This window comes from Protopterus annectens, chromosome 15.part0, assembly GCF_019279795.1.
Source record: "Protopterus annectens isolate FY-2018-M chromosome 15.part0, PAN1.0, whole genome shotgun sequence".
NCBI classification, from domain to species: domain Eukaryota; kingdom Metazoa; phylum Chordata; order Ceratodontiformes; family Protopteridae; genus Protopterus; species Protopterus annectens.
The window spans coordinates 536,351,624-536,376,327 of record NC_056749.1 but is presented as its reverse complement, the minus strand read 5'-3'; the positions used below and the strand labels follow the sequence as shown (position 1 = coordinate 536,376,327).

Below are 24,704 nucleotides of genomic sequence, written 5' to 3'. Positions count from 1 at the left end.
AACTACAGTGTGTCACATTGCATCCAATTATGGAAGCCACAGACAGAGTTTTATAAATATTTCCCTTGAGCCCAGATTCAGGGAGATTTTCAAGCTTAGCTGTACCTCTCCTAACTGGATGATATTAGAACTACAACAGGTGAGATGAAAAGTTTAGGTACAGTAGAGAGTTGATTATCCAAACTAATTGGGACCTAGGGTATCAGATAATCAAACATATAATTGAACCAGATAAAAAAAATCTAAAATCTTGTTTTTTTTCCTGCATGCAGGAATACACTTTTCAACCATTCAGTGTTTCCAGTGGACAAATAAAGAATAATTTTCACACACAAGCTGACTACAGGCTCAAAAAAACATGCTCAAGGGAATACGTATAATGTTTACATATTCAGATTTTATGATTTTTCCTACCTGAAAACTGTGGAAGGCTGGTTCGGATAATTGACGTTTTGGATAATCGATGTTCAGATAATAGACTCTCTACTGTACCAAAGACTCAAAGTGGCAAAGAAATGCAGTTTATTTTCACACCTGTTCAAAGCTCTAGATTTTCAGTTGGAAAGTTGCAAAATGTCACCTATACTGGACCAAACATATCATAAAGGAATCAACACTGGGATGTCTTTGTAAGTTGTCCTGCCCACTCAGGCAGCAGCTAATAAAGGACATCATCATCATCATCCTCCTTAGGAACCCAAGAGGCAGAGTCAAGATGCCTCTAGGATGCCTTATTCCAAATGAGTGATACCAAGATAACTCACGGATCCTTAGGCTTCTTTGACTGAGACTCTGCTTTTTTTGGGGGGGGGGGTGAAGGATCGAGGCCACTCCAAACTGTTTCTCATAAGAATGAGAGTTTTGCCAAACAATGGGTCATCTCAGGTAAGACAGATAGAAGGCAGACTCCCTGTCTTTGTCTGTGTCACAGAAAGTGAGCAAGGGATCTTCCAAATCATTACAGCAACCAGAATGTGTGAGAATGCCATGTCCTCTTCTCCCCACTGGAGTAAGCTCACAAGCAAAACTGCATAATGGCAAGCATGCGGCAGACAGGTGTCAATTGATCAGGTGCCCAGGAACTGGCACTCAATTGTGTGCTATCCAAAGTCAACACACTCTGAAAAAGATTCCTACACTGGGCTTAGAAAGGTCTTTAGATCAAACTATCTAATAGTGATCCAGCTTCCACAAGAAATTAAAAATATGTCTGATGTCCAGGCTTTGAGCTATAAACTCTGGCATGAAATGATCTGCTGAACCCGTCAATGGGACCTGTATATTTGTGTAGACCTTGGGGCCCATCTAAGAAGGACAACTGTCTGTTCTTGGTAATTTTGTTCTATGACAGATAACTCAAGAGATACTCTCTGAGATGAGAACTGTCAGCTGTGTGCTCCAGTGGTGCAACAGGGCATGAGGCAGCATAAGAACCTCAATGTACACCCCACACCTTGGAAGCCAAATCTGATATTTCCCTAGTCTTGTCATCCTCAACCAAAAACAAGGACAGGTTCAAGATCAAGTTCTCAGTAGCTAATGGCAACCTACCAGCTGCAGGATCTGGCACTGGGGGGGGATGACCAGACACTAGACTCACTTCAAGAAGGGTCAGGCTTTGAATTTTTCTTTGAGAATTATCGATATGATGAAAAAAAAAAACTGCAAGGAACCACCATGACATAAAATCCACGGTTTAATTGATTTAACAAAAGGAAGAACAAGCGCTTTCACGCATCATCCCGGTGCGCTTCATCAGGTTACAATCAATAACAAAACCTCAGCCTTTAAATACAAAATCTAACATCAATTATTCAATTAAACATCAATTAATACAGTCTATTAAGAAGTTTAAAAGGGGGATAACATCCCATACTCATAAAAAATTCTTCAAGAATATGCAGCCAACAAAAAATGAAAAAATCTCTCTCGGTCTAAAAAGAAGAAAAATCTTTTGGTTACAAGTAAGACCATTAAGACTTCTCCTAATTACTAGTAAGAAGTTAAACTAAAAAACTATTTATATATAGTCCATACATCCACATTTACTGCCCCATCATATTCATCGTATAAGTATTATAATCAAATCACATATTGCTTAAATAATGATAAAGCAGCACTTCAACATATATTAACTTAAAATGGTTATAGCATACTAGTTGTGTCAATGAATCAGAACAAATATATCCATAATGTATGTGCCTAATATTTGTTCTAAGTACATAAAAGCTAGGGCCATATAGCGATGTATAAATACAAATAAATATGAAATTTACCATTTTATAATCTAGAATATTAAATATAATAATATATCAAATCAATATTAACAATAAATGGCCAATATAGATAAAATAAGATCAAATCATTTGAAGTCATTTAAAGTGTACAATGAAAATATATATATATATTATGCAATAAATGAATATATAAATACATGAATAATAAATAATGGCTAGTACAATTAGCATCACATAGATCCTAAAAGAGCCGGTCTAATACTAAGCATTGAATTTAGACCTGGTTCTATGTGAGCTCTTAGATTTAATATCCATCTAAGCTCATACAGTTCAAGAGTACCGATAGGGTCTCTTTCTATTTTGTTCTGATTCACTACTTGAATCACCCTGAACTTAAATACATGCTGGGGGAATAGTTGACAATGCTTGGCTAAAGCATTGGTAAGATTTTCCTTTCTAATATCGTACATGTGATTGTAGACACGATCTTTGAACCTTCGCGAAGTCATACCTACATAGTAAGCTTCACATGAGTCACAGGTAGCTAAGTAAATGATGTTCCTGGTGTCACAAGTGGCATAAAACGTTGGTTTAAAAACCATACTTGAACCCGGAACCTCAAACGTCTGAGTAGTGGATAGATATTTGCATATACAAAATTTTTTACAGGGATATGTACCTTTTTTGTATCTCGCTCTAATATCTAACTGTTGAGAATCCATTTTTTCTTTACATAATATTCTCTTGAGGTTTAGACTATTACTGAACCTAAACACAGGTTTGTTACCCACTATTTGTGACAACCCAGAATCAAGAAGCAAAATCTTCCAGTTGTTTTTTATAATTTGCATAATATGATCCACATCATTTGTGTATTTTAATCCAAAGGGTAATTGTGTCCTATTCCTTCCAAAATGTTGATTGTAATTACCTGTTCTTCTATAGACTAGAGTTTCCAATGCTGTTACAGTTAAATTATTTACCATATTTAATGGATAGCCCCTATTCATAAAACAGTTCTTCTGAAAATCTACTAACTTCAATACATCCCCCTGACTGCTACAAAGCCTGGATATTCTGGCCATTTGGCCTTTTACCACATTTCGAAAAATGTAACGTGGGTGCATGCTGTCAAAATGCAAAATGCCATTTCTCCAGCATGGCTTCCTGTACAGTGAAGTGGTGATCCTGTTATTGACATCCTTTGTGATGGTGATATCCAGAAAATTCACACTAGAGACAGAGTATTCATACGTGAAACTTAAAAAAGAAGTGGTGGATTCCATGTATGCCACAAATTCGTGTAGTGAGTCCTCATCACTATTCCAAAACAACAGGATATCATCCACAAAACGCCTGTACAAAATGATGTTATTGAACCTTACATCATTAAAAATAAATTCCTTTTCCCACTGATGGATAGTCAAATTTGCATAAGCATTAGCACAGGGAGTGCCCATGGCCACTCCCCATGTTTGTGCATAAATGTGGTCATTAAATAAAAAGATGTTATTGTTCAAAACTATATCCAGTAGACTACAGATCACCATTTGATCATTGTTGTCCATGGTGCCATATTCATGCAAACATTCTCTTATAGCATCGAGGCCAAAATCATTGGGGATGCTAGTAAATAGATTCTTAATATCTAACGTTACCATCAAAGTTTCACTCCGCAGATTTTTGCTTATAGTATCCTGTTTTAGGTCTTGTAATAACCCATATGTGTCTTTTAGGATGGAGGGAATGGAGTTTACCAAGGGACCTAGTTTAGACTGTATGTAAATAGATGCATTTTCTGTCACCCAGTGTCTGCCAGACACTATAGGGCGTAAAGGGGGTGGGTCTTCCCCTTTGTGCATTTTTGGAAGCCCTTTGATCAAGGGAATTAAGGGAGAATCTATTATTAAAAAATCGTACAAAGGTTTATCAATGCATCTAGTCATTAGCATATCATAAATAGTATCATGTACATATCTTATCAGAGATTCTACTTTGGATTTATCTACCAATTTATAAGCTGTATCGTTGCTGAGCATGTTATGCATCAACTCAACATACAAACAGGTATCCATAGCAACTACCCCTCCACCTTTATCTGCTGGTTTAAACACAACCCCATCATCCTTACAAAGGCTATCAAGACAACATTTCTGTGTATAATTCAAATTTACATATATACCTTTGTGTTTTTCCTCTTTGTAGTAAGAGTAAAAATCATGCTCACATGAGCGTAAAAAACATTCAACCAAATTAGGCATTGGTGGCATAAAACAACTTTTTCTTTTACAAATCTGCGATGCATAAGAAGAGTCATTACTAGCAGAGTCTATAAACAGTACCTTTAGTGATAGCTTCCTCGTGAACAGGCGCAATGCTATCAGAGTGTCAGAAAGTTCACTTCCTCTGGGAGGGATAAAGGATAGTCCCTTATTCAAAACGGACTGTTCATCAATGGTAAATTCTCTAGATGTTAAGTTGAAAAATAAGGTATTCAATTTCTTGTCCTTCTCCTCGGTTCCGGTGTTTCCCCCGACAATTTCCTCTTGCCTCTGCCTCGACTGGACGAGCGCGCCTGCGCTCTGCTTTTGTATGGAAGCGGATAGTTTAAAGGCAAGGAAGATATATGAGAGCTGGTAGCTGCATCAGATTTCGATCTCGCCCCTAATCCTTCATTAGTCTTCAGACACTGCTGATTACATGGGATGGAGGCATTAGTAGATGGTAGTTCTCTATTTAATATGTCACCTGGATGCTCATTGTTCAGGTGAGGTTCAGTCAATATATCAATTTGTGTAGCTGACTCAGTTGTAATCATCTGGGGGGTGTCTGCAGGGTGCACAAGCTCAAATTCACTTCCATTAGCTCTCGGCCACATAAAAATGTGACCCATCTGGAAATCCTGACAGTCCCGTCTCAGCTTTTTAAGCTTGATTTGTTCAAGCCTGTTGCTATATTGTGTAAGCTGCCTGCACATACTATTAATTCTAGAGATACAAAGTTCGCTCTTATAATTGGTGGTTAAACATCTATATTCCTCCTCTACTTTGGTAATTAAATCCGCTTCTATAGGGGAGAAATAATCTATTAATAGATTAATGTACTTGGTTCCAAAGTCAATATTCAATTGCTGCCATCTCCGTAGTAATTCCGGATGGCTATCCCCATAGCTTGGCATGCATAAAACTCGCATGCCACGCAGAATTACTTTGAAATGAAGGCATGCCTCCATATGCCTTCTTTGCCATATAAGCCTATAAAGTTTATACAAGTCGTTTTCCAAAATTCTTAGTGACCCGTAAAAGTCTTGTAAATTATCAGTATTCTGCATTACCTTGTTCGGAGCATTATTCTTTAGATCAAAATTCAATAGGGGATTATCCTGTTGGTGAAACAAACAGTTCCAATCATCGGTACCTCCTGTACCTGTTGGATTGTAGTCCAGTTCTATGTTGAGTGGATCCATCGCGTAATGGTCGGAAAAGCAAACGAATAATATCAGTATCAGCAACAAGCAGAAAACGACCATTCAAAGGTTCCTTCCAACGTGAGCACCAAAGCATAAAGATGAAAAAACTGCAAGGAACCACCACGACATAATCGATATGACTGTCTCCAATTTATACCTGGAACTGCTGAAAGGACTCTCCCTCTGATCTCCATGCAAATAGCTTCCTACTGCCTCCATTTTCGTTGTCAGTAAACATGCCAACAAATTTTCTCTCGCTCTCACCTTTGAAAAGCCAGGCCGAACCTGTGACATTTTTAGCAATGTTATTTCTTGGGACAGTGCAGACAAAGCTGGTGCATAACTTTGCTATATAACTGAAAGGCACATGAAAACTTACTGTTTTTCTTGTAAAGACACACATGCAATCCAAACAGAGACAGCAGTAAAGTAGTATTGAAAGGTTCTGGGGATATGTGCTCCTGGGAACCAGTGTGTTACAATGTGACATGCACTGGTACAGGTGCACAGACATCCATAATGATTGACTTCTACAAATTAGTTCCAAATTTTGACTGGTGGAGAAGATATAGCCAACCAAAGACCAATTAAGGAAGCTCCCCAGTGTTAGATTCTAATAATCTGGTAGATATGCTGATTGAAGTTACTGAGGCTCTGGATGGAACAGACATTCTCTGTTTGTTTGTTTATTTATTTATTTATTGACATTTGTTGACTGGGAAGTCCACTGGGTCAGGAACCATTTGCAGTGGAAGCCCGGGGGGGGAGCTCCAGTAATAAGACAGACATAATAAAAGATTAAACAATTATAAATAATGCAAATTATGTAGGTTAAGTAGTAGCTAATTAAATGTTATTTACAGACTTTGCTACATACATAGAAAACAAAAACAAGGCACAAAGTGCCAAGATTAGCAGATGAAGTGAAGCTGAATAGTATGAAATGGAAATAAGGTATTGGAAAAGTTTTATAAAAAGAGTAGGTGAAATGTCAAGAGAGAAGGTATATAATTTAGTAAAGAGGTTGGTAAGAATACAGAAAGAAAGAAATAGGGGGATAGAAATGGGAGAGGGGAGTGTGAAGGGAGAAAGAAAATTGTGATTAGTTATGATGGCCTATAATTTTGAGTACAAGAACAGATCCGACTGTTGATAAAGTATTTTTTCAATGATAGTTTGAATGCTTTTAATGAGTCTAGGAGGGTGATATCTGGGGGAAGGGCATTCCATAGCCTAGCAGCGGCATAGGAGTAGAGGCTCTGTCTGTCTATTTTATTAGGTTTGAATGTGGTTAAGAGCTGTTTATTAGTGGATCATAGATTATGGGATGAAGTATATGGTTGTTGGATGTGTTGTATGGCAGGGCAGTTGTCTGGTTTGTAAATTATTTTATGAGCAACAGTTAGGTGGGTGGGATCAAGGTAGTGTGGGAATTCGAGCCAGTTTAATTATTTAAGGGCTTGACAGTGGTGTGCTTGGTGAGGTGTGCCAGTTGCAAATTTAGCAATTTTATAGTAGCATGCTTGGAGTTTATTTTTAAGAGACTGGTGGAGCTTGGTTTGATGGGGCCCCATAAAACAGGGATGGGAGTAGGTGGCTGTTGGCAAGTGCCTTTTTGGTAAGCTTATCCATGTGAAGTTTGTCTATAAAGTCTGCCAAGTTTAAAATATATATTTTTTTTACTGTGTTGAGTATATGTTGCTCGAAGGTAAGTTTGCTGTGTATAGTAATGCCTAATAGTTTGGCACACATTTCTCTTTAAATTTGTGTTGTTTTGTGAGTATATCTTGAAGTCCTGTAAGACTGGTTTAGACGAGAATAGTAATAGCTTCAATTGTTTTGGGATTAAGTACAAGTTGTGCTTCATTTAACCAGGTTTCTATGAATGTAAAGGCATCTTGTGTTTTATGTTTTACGTAGGAGATTTTGGAGATTATTGGAGGAGGAGATGATGGTGGAGTCGTCAGCGTATTGGATGAGCGTACTTTGAAGGGAGACAGTATGCTGATTGTTTATGAAAATGTTAAAAAGCAGAGGCCTAAGAATAGATCTTTGAGGGACTCCTGTTCTGTTAACTAGATATTCTGATGGCTACCTTGCCATCTAGCACATTGCTGTCTGCCGGCTAAGTAAATGGAGAACCATGTAAGGGTCTGCTGAGAGCATCCTACTAATGATGGTTGTTGCAGTAACTTAGGATGTGACACTGTGTCAAAAGCCTTTGATAGGTCCAGCAGGATTACTGATGTCGGTAGCCCAGAATCTAAGGCTTTGCTCACAGTGTCTGTGAATGAGAGTAGAGCAGTGGTAGCACTATGTGCTGGATGAAAACAATGTTGTGTAGGTGCAATGAGGTTGTTTTCAGTGAGATATTGTATTAGTTGTGTGTGAATACATTTCTCTAGTACTTTGGATAGAGGGGAAAGGATAGAGATGGGCTGATAGTTTGTTAGTTCATTGTGTTTACAACCGTTATACAATGATGTTATGATGGATTTTTTCCAGAGTTTGGGAATACTGGATTCTGAGATGGATCTGTTAATGAGGTTGCTAACAGGGTAGGCTATTGCAAGTTTTAGATATTCTAAGGGAAGGTTGTCAGCAGATAGGGAGCAAGGTTTTAGTTTTTTAAGAAGTTTATGCACTAGTGAGGTGGGTACTGAGTGTAGAGAGACAGTAGAGGCTGTGGGGCTATTTTTTGTGGTTCCTGTAGGAGGGGAGTTCTTTGTATAGAGGTCTGACCAAGATGAATCTACAGGGCTTGACTGTCTGTGAGGTTAGAGTGGCTACTGGGTGGAGAGTGATTTATGAGGTTTAGAATACTATAAATGAAGTGGGGATTAAACAAGTCAACTATTTATTGTGGTTCTTTGTCTGGGGATGGAGATGGATTTTGTGAGGTTCCAGGATTAAGGAATGAAGAAATGGATTTCCAAAATTTATTTGGGTTATTTGCTTGGCTGGATAATTTTTCTGAGAAGTAGGTTTTTGTGTCTGTAATTACTAGTTTTTTTGCTATATTCCATTGCTGTTTATATTTGAGTCCATTGGCTGTTGCATTGAGAGCCAGAAAGAAGTGGGAGTAGTACCTTAAGCCTCATTCTGAATGAAGGGGTAGTAGTACCCCAGGCCTCATTCTGAATGAAGTGGTATTAGTACCCCAGGCCCCTTTCTGAATGAAATGATAGTAGCACCCCAGGTCTCATTCTGAATTAAGTGGGAGTAGAACCCCAGGCCTCATTCTGAATTAAGTGGGAGTAGAACCCCAGGCCTCATTCTGAATGAGGTGCAGCCCACAGTTTCTTTCAGGAGTACAGCCCAAGCCTGTCTCAACAGTAGTCTGAGTACAATTTGGTCACGTAGTGCAGATCCTCTGTAAAGAACCTAACAGTTCTAAGATGTAGATGCTCATGAACTCGTCCAGAATGCAATGATCCTTTGTGATGGCTACATCATCTCAAGATGGGACAAGACCATGACACACTTTGTCACCATCGCTGTGGCAGGAGCTTTCATCTTTTTTAAGGTTGGCTTGGCTATGAAGAGGAATAATTTGAATAGGATACAAGAGATCACAGTGGTCTTCTATTATGATAAGGATGTGATTCCTCTGGCTAAAAAGAACCTCCCATTTAAAGAAGCATTCAGAATGAAGCATCTGAGTTTGTTCTTTAGAAGAAAAAGTAGCTTCAGCCAAGCCATCCTGTGGATGCCCACACCTAAGCCTCTAGTCCTAGCTTTACCACTAGCATAGCTGAATCTGCAGCAAACTACATAGAAGACCACTCCTGAAAATGAAGAGAGAGTCCTGGACACTTCATCCTTGAGTACAGAACTGGAAAAATGAGGAATGTTGCCCCAGTGTCAAGTATATAATGGGGGTCTGGAATTTGGTCAAGTCGACAAACAGTTATGCTCTCTAAGTTCTAGCATGGTAGAGGAGTAAACTCTCTCTTACTAGACCTAATGCCATTTCTAGACCCTTCTTGTAGGCTGTTTGTGGGTTTGAGGTAAACAAAACTGGACCAAACCTACTCTTAACCCTGTTCTGTCTGCTTCAGAGGATGTTATAGTCACAGCCTGCAATTTCCCTGACAGAGTGCTGACCCATTAAAACAAAACAAACAAAAAAACACAGATGGACTATACAAAGTGCCTCTTTTTACACTTATCCCAGATCTGACACAGCAGTTATTGTTTTATTGAATCCAACTGCTGCTAAATGTTTGGTTAATACTGCTCCCTCCTAACAAGGATGGGAAAATAGGCCAACACATTTCATTTACTTGTGAACAAAAAACTTAGTCACACCACTAATGGTTTTGAAGCCATGAGAAGACCCAAAGTTGGTGTGGGGTAATACTGCTTTTATATGAAGCACATGCCAAGCAATGCCAGAAAAGCGATGACATGACACAAGGCTACTGTCATGCAAGCAAACTCTGAAATTGTTTAAAACCACCCCAGGTGTCAAATAATGGTAGTAAGTAGAAGCCCAAATATTACAAATGCAACTATAAGAGTCTTCCCTGCTGTGGTACACTTAATGGGAATATTACTGCACTTCATTCCAGATAATTTAAAGGGAGTGTGAACTATTTTTGTATTAACTGAGTTATCATGTTTTACTGCTTAGATGCCAAGGGACATCTGAACATCTGAAGGAAGAAAGAGAATGGTCCTGTCTGTCGCAAATAAATATGAAAGTACTTCTAATGGCAAATATATTTCCCTGCACATTAATGTGTTGTGAAAAACAACAACTTAAAGAAGGCAAATCAAACACAAATTACTGCTGAATCTGTCTATATAAGATGTTGTTAATCTCAGTGTAGACCAGTTTTAAAGTAGATTGGTAACAGAACTGACAAAAAATGATTTGCTTTTGCTGCCCAAATCAGTAGCATGCTTCCAGATGTACTGAATGGAAAATGAATGTAAATCTGAGCATTTTACTAATGTTAAAGTTCTTTCCTGCTAAATTATTTGAGTCAAAAATGGTGAAGAATTTTCATCAAACGTTGACATAATAAACACACATTTTTCATCAGTCTAAAGAAAACACAACTACTATAACCTCAAAACTCCTTGACACCCAAGTACTTAAATATATACAAATTCAGAGGTCAAAGTACCAAGGACAACTTCTGTTACCTACAGTACTGGCAACAAAACATTCTTCATCCCCACTGAGCAACACAGATCCAGCCATTGTCAACCCAGCAAAACACAGTAACAATAGATGCTTTGCTGCCTACATTTACAAGTGCTGACTGCAAAGCAATGATTCAGTGCAATGTTAATACCAGGCATGTTAGTGTTTATCTGTTTCTTTTCATGTAACCTTTGATTGCAGGTCTGTTGACTGAATTACATTCCCAACTCAGCTATTTGTGCAGTCAGCATTCACACATTTCTGAAAGATCACATGTGAGTCATACTAATGTATTTTAGACAAGTTTCCATTCCAGTTTTCCTCTTAACAACAAGCTTGATACAGTACAGTGTGTCCAAACTTTGCAGAAACTGAGCTAACTAATTGTGTCTCTCTCATAAATATATATAGATATGTACACACACACACACACACACACACACACACACACACACACACACACACACACACACACACACAAGCATGCATACATCTATGTGTTTATCGATACATTGCTCAACACAAACTGCCTATAACAGTTACAGAAGTTATGTGGGATATTTGACTTGTACAAAATTATTTTGTCAATACATTGTTGCCATAATTTCAATTTGCTAGTATTGAAGCAGATAAATTAAGTTATTTTGCCTACTTACGTGGCATACGCAAACACTGTGTTTCCTAGAGGCTCAAGAGGTGTTACCTCTGACAAGGGACAGTCACTATTGTACCTGAAAGAACATTAAAATTCTGATTAGTGGCACACTGCTCAAAAATAAAACTACAAAATCTTTTTTTTTTCATTTATAGTCTTCATTTCACTAAGAAATTCAAATATTTCACAGTTAACAACCAGGACTATCAGCTAGCAATGGAATAAGCTTATTTTGTGCACTAAATGCCAAATACATACAGGACATGATGTCACTATGTCTATAAACTCCCCACTAACAGGTATATCTAGGTTTGCAGAGGAATTAAAACTAACAAGACACTTTTTTTCTTTACCACATCATTCAGAATGTCACAATTGTTACATTCAATGTTAGCTTTCATTATGTTTACTTCTCTTCAAAAATAAGACAATAACCAAGAATCTGTTACTGAATAAGAAGAAAGCAGTAACTTGTATGTGTACTTTTTCACATATACCCCTTGGGTGCAGATGCTACCCCTAAGTGCTTTTTATTACCACAGTACTCTTATCTTGTGCAGGTCCATTTTATACTACATACTGGCTGCTTTCTAAATTAGCACACTAGGTTGGTCTCCAAACTCAGTGAGAATGTTTCAGTAACATCTGACACTCTACTTGCCATTACAGCTTCCTGTGAATTGTCTAGTTCCCTTTCATTACACTGCAAATGCTCGTGATAGTATATTCTTCCCTTACTTCTCCCACTGCTTTGGGACTGTGAGTGCTGTCAGTCAGTCTGGTTATCAGTTGACCACTAATCCTTCAGCAGGAAAAAAAGACTGCCAGTCTGTGAAGTAACCACATAAAGGATGCACCTGAGGTCTTCCCTATTTGCATCTTGTAGATTCATTGGTAGTTACTAGGCTTGCAGTCCAGGGGACCATTGAGAAGACTAGCCCAAATTCCTTGTTTTCCCGCATGCACTGTCTGGTTAAGTGACTTGCTCAAGGTCACAAAGTAGACAAATGAGGGCTGAAGGAATCAAACCCAGAAAAACAAGAACTATACCTCACAGCTTCAACCCTCAGTACCAACTGCCAGAATAAACCAGTTGATCTACACAACTCTTTCCCCAATAGGCACCAGCTAGAGTCTATGCTGCTCCCCATGACTGCATTCAATATTGGATGAGTCTGCGGTCAAAACACCTTGCCCATTTTTGAAAGAACCCAACAGTGACATAGGGAGAACATGCAAACTCCAAACAGATATTGGCCAGAGGTCAGGAGTAAACCCTGTAAATTGATTTTAGGAGGTGAAAGTCTTAGCCATTTTGCCAACAATGTCTTTTTTTGATAGTGCAAACTGTCAGAAGAAAAACTGTTAATGTTGATATTGGTACAAGCATAACCCGTTTCTTAGTGTGTGTATTTTGTCTAGGGGCACTGCATAAACACTCTAAAAGGATTAATAAACCTTCAGAGATTATGAGACTATTAAAGCTTTAAAAGCTATTTTTAACATAAACTGGGATAACAAAGGGTTAAAGTCAAGTAAAGTGAAGGAACTTATGAAAAAGTCAGCTTAGTTCTTCAAAAAAGGCAGACAAACCTAAGGAAGGAAAACTAAAAACTTGGCAAGATAGAAGTGGAGAGGGAGAAAGAGAAGTTTTTAAGCCATTTCATATTTGATTAGGTGAAAATCTTTGTTGATAGGTAACATAATGTAATTTCACCTATACAAAGGGGGTTATGGGACCTAGGAGAGAACAGAATACAAGCAACACTGAGCTGAAAATAGCAATGAGACCTTAAAATCCGGTTACATGTTCCTTGTACAGATTATGATAATTACCAGTAAATTGATATAACAGACCTTCACAAAACCACCGGTTAAGCAGATACAGTAGAATTCAATGCGTAACATGCCCAGACTTGGCCAGCTTTGAATGTCTGAGAAAACCATTCTGCTGAAACAATGGCTGCAGGATGCCGTACAGGATTAGTGGAGTGGATTATCCCCTTCTAGTCAATGAAATAACAAAATTCCTCTGTTAAGATTAAATGAGTACTATTATCCACAATTGTATGTTCCTGTAACCAATAGGCCCCTTATGATGTGATCTCATTCATGCAAAACACTTCCAACCATTTTGGAAATACTTTCTGCATGGTGATGGTGGTGACAAGGAGAGTTAAGGAGACTTACTGGGTGAAATAAACGAATAGGTGACTGCAGATGACTGACTGACATGCAGAGGATATAAAGAACTGAGAACCAGGAGGGTGGAGTAGTACAGGCCATGCCCCTTACAACTCATGAGTGACAGTTTTGGAAGGTACAGAGTGACAGACATGTGGACTTGATACTAGAAATTGCATTATGATAAGGGATTTAAGGAATTTACAGTTAATTACTTCTAATCCTGTCAGTGGTCTGTCAGACTCATGCTGGATCACCATAATCTTCTTGTGTGTATATTTATCAGAAACTCAGTAAGAATTTACTTAAAAATAAGAATATGCATTCACCATGATTGTGAATACAGTGGATGCAGTGGTACTTATCTAGGTACCTTTTGTTTCATCTGGCATGGTACGCGCATCTCAGTTAGCTCCACTGTCAGTCCGGTTTTATTTACTGCATTTGTTTCATAACCATAGTACATGGAAACCTCTACTTAGAATGTGAAACACTGAGTTTCTGTAACAGTGAATCTGACAGCAGTATACAATGTACTGGCAGCAAAAGTGGCAATAAGGTTAGTTTTAGGTATTCTTGCAGCTACAAAATGACTTTGTTTGGAAGAATCGGAGAAGTTCAGTCAACTATGGAGTCCTGGTTAGCAGATATAATGAGAATCAAGCAATTTTTTATGTGAATGACAGTATTGAAAGTATGCAGGTGGCCATATTCCTCAGTCTTAGGGCTACTTCCATGTTTTGGCTACTTCAGATTGGGTCTATATTAGAACACAGAACTTTCAAAATTTTGAGTGTTCTAATATCAAACCCTATTAATCGAAAATTTAAATCATCGAACATACAGAACAGCAAATTTTTTCCTAAGGAAAAAATTTGCTGTTCCAAAACACATACACACAACATAAGCACACCAAACAAACAGCAATCCACACACATACACCTAAACTCTTACACCTAACCCTACACTAAACTATACATACACCACTAACTATCCACTTACCTTAGTCCAAACCCTAACCCTAAGGTCCGTCAGTATCGCACAGTCACCTCACCCGCGCCCTAACCCTAACTCACCTACCCCGCCCTAACCCTCACGTCCACACAATCGCACACTTACCTGACCCGTGCCCTAACCCTAACTCTAACTCACCTAACCCGTCCTAACCCTCACGTCCACACAATCGCACACTTACCTGAACCCGACCCGTAACTTTCCACCACAGTGCTGAAAATACCGAAGCAACAGAAATGGACAACCAAGTTCTTGCCCTAGGAAAAAATTTGGTTTTCTGTTTCTTCGATATTTTCAGCTGAAAACGGGTCAATATTAGAACACTCAAATTTTTAAAGTTCGGTGTTCTAATATAGACCCTTCAGATTTGGGTTCTCCTAAAGAAACAAAAGATGAAAGCTGCAAGCCAATTGTTCATATGCTAAAGGGACATTCTGAACTCAAAACTCTGATAATAGTGGAAATGTTTAATTTTAATCAATGCAACCAAGTGGCTAATGAAATGGTGATGTAGTCTGCAGCTGAGCTGAAGCAGTGTGCAGTGAACTTTGAATCTGGAGCACACTTGGAGGAAGCACTAAGAAACAAGTATGCTAGTGGGTATTTGCAGTGCAACCTGTAAGAAGAGGCTGCTATATGAACCGAATTTTAATTTTTTATGAGAATTCAAAACAGAGCTGACTAGGAAAACAGTAGACAGAGAAAGGCAACAGCTACAAAATCAAAGTATTTGCTGCCACATTGAAATCGGTCAAAAACTCTGAAAGGGAGAAGACTTTGTTACTAATTAAATAATAAAACACTTTGCTACTGATTTAATAAAAAAAAAAAATCATGGCCCACAAGTCTGCAACATTAAAAATGAGTAACAATAGTTGTTGGAAGTTAGGCCATATAAATGTGCACATTGTACTAAAATGGCAGTCATAAACAGAGTAAAAAATATGAAATATGCTTCTAAAGAGGAAATGGAATTATTAAATGTTTTCCATGTTAAACAATAAAGAAATGTAATCATTTATGTCTACTTTTCTATTGTGAATAATTGTAAAAAATTGTAACAAAAAAGAATCAAAATATCAAAATGGAGACAGATGCAGGGAGAGAAGCAGTGACTGCATATGAGAAAATGCTTCTTGTACTGCTTCCAAAGAAACCGCAGATCACCCTGTCAGTGCAGGCTTTCACCACTCATTCAGGCCCTCAGCATTAAATGAAGTCAATAAAGGCTGTGGTGTCACCATACTCATTTATTTTACATTTGTTGACTGGGATAGTCCGACTGGATGCATGTCCATTTTCAGTGGAGGCCCGGGGAGAAAAGCTCCAAGGGTAAGCAGATAAAGCATTACATAATGCCAGTATTACATATTACAAATAGACTATTTATAGAGATTACATAAGTAAGCAAGTTAAACAAGTTCCACAGGTTACAGTTAATCCTGAGCACAAGTCAGGATTAAATTAAATTACACAGTAAACTGGTTAACAGATTTTTACACATTCTAGAGAGAGTTAGCCAGGCTTGATACATTGACATAGCCAGTTAAGTGACAAATGTTGTTTGACTAGTTTTAAATTGACCTAAGGTGGAAAGTAAAGTAATATCAGCTGGAAGAGAGTTCCAGGATCTACTTACAGAGTTTGCAAATAGAGAATCACCGGCTGTGTTATTAATTTTGCTAGTCTGAATTAGTAGTTTGTTAGAGGATCGAAGTGCACCGGCTGTGTTATTAATTTTACTAGTCTGAATTAGTAGTTTGTTAGAGGATCGAAGTGGTCTAGGATTGTTATAGGGGGTGATAATATTTTTAAGTGCAGGAGTATTGTCTGGATTATAGAGGATTTTATAGGCCATAATCAGTTGGTTATACTGGATTAGGCTGGGTAGTTCAAGCCACCCAATCTGATTTAGATTGATGCAATGATGTGTCCTAAAAGGCAGCCCAGTGGCAAACCTGGCAATGTGGTTGTAGCAAATTGAGAGTTTGTTAAGGACAGTCTTGTTTAAATTTGAAAGTAGAGGGGATGCATACAGAAGGGTTGAAAGAAGGTGAGAGCGAGCTATGGCAATTTTAGCTGGAGGGGTTAGGAAGGCTTTTATTCTGTAAAGTGGCCCTAGTTTTTTACTGATAGTTTTGATAATTTGGTTAACATGTAGGTCAAATTTTAGATTATTATCTATGATGACACCTAATAGTTTTGTAGATGGGTCAGGGGAGATTATTGTGCCATCATTTGATTTTATGGTAAAGGTGAAAGCGGTAGACCTATGTGTTGGTGAAAATAATAGCATTTTAGTTTTTTTGGGATTTAGGATCAAACGATATTCAGAAAGCCAGTTTTCTATTGTATTAAAGGTGGTCTGGGTAGCTGACCATAACTCTACTGGAGATGTGGCTGAGCAAATCAGAGTAGAGTCATCAGCATATTGGATACAGCTGACTTTTGGGATGACAGTATAAAGGTCGTTAATGAAGATGGAGAACAGCAAGGGCCCTAGTATAGAGCCTTGTGGTACTCCAAGGGTGTTAGGTAGAAGGTTAGAGAGTTTGTTCTGCCAGAGGACAGCCTGCTGTTGACCATTCAGGTAGGATTGAAACCATTGGAGGGCACCAGTATCTAGACAGAATGTTTGCAGGGTGTGAATTAAAAGTTGGTGATCAACCATACCGAATGCCTTGGAAAGATCCAAAAAGAGGGCTGAGGATATATAATTATTGTTGCGATTATGGTTTATGGTGTAGGTAAAGGCTAGGAGGGCTGAAGTAGTGCTGTGATGAGGACGGAAGCCATGCTGAGTGTCTGCCATAAGGTGATTCTGCATTAGGTGGTGCATGACTTGTCTATGAATACATTTTTCCATAATCTTTGCAAGTGGAGAGAGTATAGCTATTGGCCTATAATTGGAGAATTCAGTAAAGCTGCCTCCTTTGTGAAGTGGGATTACATAGGATATTTTCCAGATGGTGGGAATTTTAGCTTCTACTATGGTTTGATTGATTAGTATTGAGCAATAGCATCAGCTGATTTTTGTAGGTACTCGGCAGGGAGTTGATCAGCAGAAAGTGTTGGGGTTTTAATTTTATGATCAAGGTACGGATAAGTGAAGTGGCGACTGGTTGGAAGCTGAATGCAAGTAGGTTTCTAGGGGTGCTACTTTCAGGACCAGGGGAGCTAGGAGGTAGTTGGCTAGCTAGGGCTTGAATTGTCTCAGTAAAGAATTGGTTAAAAATAAAATTTCACCTCTAGACCCAGTAAGAGAAAGACCTGGAGCTCCTGTCTGTCTTACTTACTATTAACAAAACCTCTTATCACATAGCAACTAACTGCAGGACCCCACCTATGTCCCCCTTGGCGCATACCTAAGGAGTCCCTCTGTATAAAGCTAAATATCATTTGCTAAGGCTAATCTGATAAGACTAAGTTATGGTCTGAGTAATTTCATTGTTCACCTCATACTTGATGACCACACTGAGTATATATAGTCCTTTATAGCCACATTCTGTGCACATGTGAACAGTTACCTAAACACATCTGTACCCCTCTGAAGTAAATACAACACCAGTTTAATAAATAAACCCCTGTGGTGGACCCCAAAGGTTAACAGGCACTATAATATAAGAAAAAAAAATCTAATTTCATGTAAAAATTAATTTAAATCTCAAGAGTACAAAACTGCTCTTGCTAAACTCAACAGGAACTCCAGTCAACCAAAGCTATATATGAGGTAAAAATAGTCACCTAGGCAAAAGGCAACCAAAAAGCTTTCTTTAACTATGTTACAAACTGCTTGAAACAATGCCCAGCACTGTGCATTGTTAATATTAAATGATGTCACATTCTCTGACCCAGAGGACATAGCCAATCTACTAGCAGATAAATTTAACTCTAACCTCACCCCCTTCATCTTCCCCCACATTCCCAAATCACATAACCACATCTACACCCCCCAATCTCCCCCGAACAAGTCCCCAAAACTCTACTCAAAGCCAAGAATACCGCTTATGTGAGTCAGATAACATACCAGGATGCTTGCTGCCCACCCTGAAACAGGACCTGTTAAAGCCCCCCACAGAGGCTATTCAGTATCAGCCTCCAAACAGGCTTTCTGCCAGATAAGTGGAGAACAGTAACAGTCATTCATTTGCACAAATATGGGGCAACAATAGACCCGGGGAATTATGCACACACAAGTCTGACCAGCGTCATCTGTAAGGCTATGGAAGGGATCACTATGAAATTAATAAATAAAGACATATACAACCTACACACTCCTGGCCCAAGTCAGTTGAGTTTTGTTAAAGGCAAAGCCTACCTACTTAACATGGTTGACTTCTTTGAGAAGGTTACTGGATTAATGGATGACAGAAAATCAGTACACACTGCATCTACACCCTCACAAAGGCATTTGACACCATTAGGGTGGGCAGCTTTACCACCTCCACAAAACCTGTCAGTAGTGGCATACTTCAGGGTTCAGTCCTTAGGCCACTCCTTTATGGCATGCATTTCACAGAAATCAAAGCAAATGCTAAGTGTTGTCTGACCAAGTTTGTGGATGACTGTAAACTTGGTGCCATCATAAACACCAGAAGATACTAAGATCCTCCAAGATGGCTTTTCCCAAACAAACAGCTGCTCTCAAAACTAGATATCAAGAACATAATAGTATTCTTTGGAAACTTCAGCCTCCCCTGTAACTATCCCAACTGCAACACCCCATCCCTGAGAACTTATCCACTAGTTAGGGTCATGAGAACCTATGTGGACAACAAACTGTCTTATGATCATCATATATCCACTATTGTAAAAAAAGTCCTTTTTTACTGAGCTGCTTATTAGTAATGGCAGGGTGTCCAGGTGAGGGATGTGATCATTCCACTGTCATTGGCACTTATTACAATGATTCATTGATTATAATGCACCCTTTGGTATGTACCTGTCCAAACATTTGACATGACTTGAATGACCACAATGCTTTCTCACTAAGAAAATCAAAGGGTTAAGTCCTAAAAATCTACACTGACCATCTGAAGGCATTGTCCCTCTTCTCAGTATCATACAGACCTTTGCCTTGTGTACAGAGCCTAAGCATACCCTATCCTTTCTGATCTACTTCACATCCACAAGTCCACTGGTGGCATTAACAGCTGCTCGAGTTCTAAACCTCTTCAGAACATAAATAGAACATGTTGGAGGGATTGATATGCATCTCAGAGAATACTACTCCTTTGAAATTGTCTTCTTTTCCGCATAAAACAAAGTTTTTCTCTTGTTTTACTCAAATATAGTCTGGACAATTGGATGGGTAATTGCAAAATCACCCCTGGTCTACAGCCCTTGTTCATGAAGGATAGGGATAGAATGTAAATGTCTGCCTGGCTCTGGATTATTTGTACTTAAAAACAAGGGCTAAACACTTCATGGGAATGCACGGCTAGGCTTATAGAGATCTTCATGGACCAGTAGCCTAGTAAGTACCTATGAACCTAACCCATACCAGTTAAATTTCAACCGCAAAGTGGAGAGAGTGTTAGTACAGGTTCAGATTAAGTCTACAGTGTGCTATGAAAAGTACAAGCAACCGTAGCCATTAGTTGTGAAAGCAGACATTCCAGCTTTCTTCGTAAGGAAATGCTTACAGAAGCTTGTTAAACTGCAAAAAGAGATGCAGCTTATGAGTCAAACTTTGTCGAATGAGTTAAAGCCTTCAGATGACGTGCTAGAAAATGCATGCTGAAGTGCTTCAAGAAAGAGTAGACACACTGTGTGGTGTCAAAACTGTCATTTTGGCAACTCCAAATCTCCAAATCTCTGTAAGAATCAGCCCATGCCAGCTGTGATGAGACACAGTGAAATGAAAAGTTGGAAAGCTTAGAAAAAGAAAAAAGTATCAGACAATAGAGGTTGAGTGCTTGGACTATACCTATTACACTGTGGTGAAGAGGAACAACTGAATTCAAGCAACTGTAAACCAAGTTGTTTTACAGAAATACAGCATCTGCTTATTAACTATGATCTGATGATTAATCAAACAATTACATAACCATTAACATCCACAAAGACACTGCCCTTTAGGGGGAATTCTGTGCCTACTATTTTCCAAAGAATTTAAAAATATGCTGAAAGATTTAAATTTAAACATATGGAGAAAATGTATTTATTGTTAAGAAGACAACATCTTACTAATTTACAGAAAGCACTGCTGAGATTGCCAATATTTGATCTGTTAGCAAACAAAATAGTGTGAGTTTAGCAAGTTGCAAGATGACTATCTGAGGATTGTGACAGATATAAAAAGGAATTTATCCTTTGGCTGAGAACATAAAAGCAATTCATGATGTGTACTCCCCCCTCCCACACACACATACATGAGCACACAAATTTCTGTTAAGTTTGTTAGAGAACTTTGTTCATAGTACTTTACTAGCAGACTGTATAAGTTGGTAAAGCAACAACTTCCATGGCAAGGAAACACTGTGAAGAGAGTGTCTTTAAGAAATGTAAACTGTAATGCATGATAAAGTGCTGGTACATTATGACAAAGACCTGCTACCTACACCAGCTTGTGACAGTTCTGCATGTGGTACTGAAACTGAAAAGCAGCAACCAGTTCTGGAAAGATCCACAGTTTATGCATCACAAACACTCTCCTCGGCAGACAGTAAGTATTCTCAAACTGAAAAAGAAACTCCACCTTAGATTTTTGGAATAAAGACATCCCATCAGTGTTTACCTTTGAGGTAAAAGGTTGAAGCAAGTTACAGACTATACACCACTGCTAACATTGTTCATGAACCAGCCATACCAGTATCTCCAGTACTAGAAAAGTTGGCACAGGTGAAATGTGGAAGCAGAAGCAGATGTCAGCTCACCAACTTTGGCTAGTTCCCTGAAAAGTCAGTCAATTGGAAACAGAGAGATAAAGTTACTATTTGTACTGGTCTGTTTTTCCCCCTCTGCAGGGAAAGAGCCTCCTGGACTTCATATAATCAGCTCAAACATCACTATCTGCACATAAGGGCAAGATTAAAATCCAAACCACATTAATATCCCTTTGATTAATGTGCCTCTTGGCCAAGTGTTTTTATTACAGCATTTCTTCAGAGTGTAGGTGGGCCTCTGATTACAGGATGGCTGATCTTGTCAGGTCACAATGTGGCTAAGGACATAATGACCTAGCAAAGAACAGAGTTAAACCTACGATGAAATAATATGCTTTGTTTAAGGACTTGTTTACATTTTAGTGTGAATATGCTCAGAAGTAAATCACTTCTGCATCTTTTGCTATAAAACTGCCTAAGATTCACACATACACTTTAACACATTATGGTTAGTACCAGGTACAACAAAGGATAAACTATACAACTATTAAGGGGTACCAACCAACAAAAATCTACACTAAAGCTGATCATGCAAATCTTCCTTCCTCTTGGGCATTTACTGCAGGTCTTTATTAAGTCCTTAATCCATGTGCAGTTAAGCAGAAATTTTCAAAAGGAAGTAACACAGTTTGGGTTTTTCTTTCTTTTTTGTGCCTACCTTGTTAAATATTCCTATTTAGGAATTACAAGAAAAATGAGCTGAAATTCCAATGACGCAAACTAAAGAGGGGAAGGGTTAATGACAGAGGAAGAAGAAGAGCATCTGGACAGAATGTAAAAAATAAAGTGGTAAAATGTGTAAAATCCATCAGTGCAAGTATGTATGTATGTGTGTATGTACACATGTGGCACATTAAAGACATGAAAAGCTTTCTCACTGAAAGAAAAATAGCAATACCATTTCCTGCAGGTGTCCAACAATACAACATTGAGTGCTGTTTGTCTTCTTTGCATCTTCTGTAGGATACTTTGGACACTGATACAGTCTTCTGGTCTATATGGCTGCGGAGCTTCAACTGGGACCATGTAGTTCCTTCCAGAGCGTTCATATCCATGACCAGCATAGTAGAATACAGCTATGAGAGAAATGGGCATAATAAGGACACAGTGTTCCTCTGCTCTATAAAATGACTGCCCTGCAGAAACAGTATAGTCTACTGTACAACATTATTTAGGGATGGCATATAGTTTATCAAACTACTGTTTTACTGACACAAAAATGCGATACAAAAATGAGTGCTTGCTTTGTAAATGATGCCTTTTGCTGACTACATACATTAAATCATGTTATGACACAGTTTTCTTTATTTGCTAAATACAAAGGCTAATGTAACAATTACAATATATGAAAGTTTTAAGCCTGTTGTATATTGCATGATTTTATAAACAAGTACCCATTTAAAGATTAAAATGACGACCAGACACAGAGGTAGTTTTAGCTCTTTCGTTCATTTAATCCACAGAACTTCTTCATAAACTACAATCAGTCTCCAACTACTCACTTAAATATCTAATTAACCAATTAAATTTCAAACCCATCAATGACAAATACAATATATGCAAGCAATCACATAAATATTAAGCAGTTCCTCCTAAGTTTTTTTAAAAATATATTACATAATTGTACAAAAAATACATAAAGTTATACTCATGTTAAAACCATAATAACTATCTAACATATATTTCTCTTATTTAAATGGCTTTAAACTTAAAAAAAACATTTGATAGATATTTTCTCATTAATACCAGGCCAGGTATCTGCTCTAAAAAGTATTTGCTACTTAAGTTCCAGATATTCTAAATATGCATTGGAAGTATAAACAAATCTATCATTATTAACTTTTCCAATACCATAAACTGAAACTTCTTAAAATCAGTATAATTTAAAGTATGCCTGGCTAAGGCATTACTAACATCTTTCCTTTTTATAGCCATAACATGTTCCCTGATCCTGTCCGTGAACCTGCGTATAGTTTCTCCAGTGTAGAAACATCTACATGTGGAACAGACAGCAACATATACTAAACCCTCTGTATGACAAGTATATCTATATTTAGCAACAAACAAATATTTATTGTGTTCAAAATAAAAACTACTTGCTGAAAAAATAAATCTACAATTTATATATCCATTACATGGAAAATTACCTAATTTTTTATTGGTTTGCACAACACCCCTTAAATCAGATGAACCTTCCAAAAATTGTTTTACATTTCTAGTCCTTTTGTATATAAAGTTGGGCTCATGCCAAATAATCTTAATTAATTCTTAGTTCCCTATTAAAATTTTCCAGTTGTCTGTTATAATCTGCTTGATACTGGTACCTTCAACACTTAAGGGAACAGGAAATGAACAAGTGAATCTTTTATCAGTATCATGTTCTTTAGCACAAAATGCTGCATTAATGATTAGAGTAAATCTTTCATATCTCAGTTTCTTAACATTATTTGAAATAGCTGTCAATTTGGTGAGAGGAGATCCTTTTTCCTCAAATGGTTTGATAAGTTTTTTTTGTCTCTTTTGAAAAAGCATCATCATCACTAATTAAATGACACAACCTGATGATTTGCCCACGAAAGACATTTAATTTCATAAATAAAGGATGAAAACTATCAAAATGTAGATAGTTGTAGGTAAATGTGTTTTTTTTCTGAAAACATTAGTTACAAATTTTTTTCCTTTAATATTTAACTCTATAATAATGTCCAAAAAATGGACAGATTCCCCTATTTCACTCAAACTGAAAATGAGCCATCTAACACTCTCACTGACTTGGTCCAGAAATTCATACAAGGCTCCTCTATCATTGGACCAAATAAAAAACAGATCATCAATGTATCTTTTATAAAAATTAACATGACAAAAAGAGGGAATCTTAACCAGGTATTCTCTTTCCCACCAGCATAAAACTAAATTAGCGAACACCGGAGCCACTTGGGCTCCCATCGCAACACCAGTTTTCTGTTGGAATATATTTTTGTCAAACATAAAGAAAATATTTTTTAATACTATATCAAACAATTGACAAATGATAAACACGTCAAGTCCACAGTTACTACAATGTCTTTCATTCGGCTTTTTGCAGTTAGGGGTCGCCACAGCA

At 37.9% G+C, this 24,704-nt stretch overlaps 1 protein-coding gene across 2 annotated transcripts in view; it reads right to left on the bottom strand.

Moving 5' to 3' along the window:
- Window positions 1-24,704, bottom strand: part of LOC122789899 (mucosa-associated lymphoid tissue lymphoma translocation protein 1-like) — a 696,960-nt gene that overhangs the window by 311,308 nt on the left and 360,948 nt on the right. For both annotated transcript variants that reach the window (XM_044057339.1, XM_044057340.1), the window contains exons 8-9: window positions 22,500-22,677; window positions 11,518-11,592 (exon numbers count right to left, since the gene is read on the bottom strand). In XM_044057339.1, coding sequence (XP_043913274.1) covers window positions 11,518-11,592; window positions 22,500-22,677 — 253 coding nt within the window. The remainder of the gene's footprint in view (window positions 1-11,517; window positions 11,593-22,499; window positions 22,678-24,704) is intronic.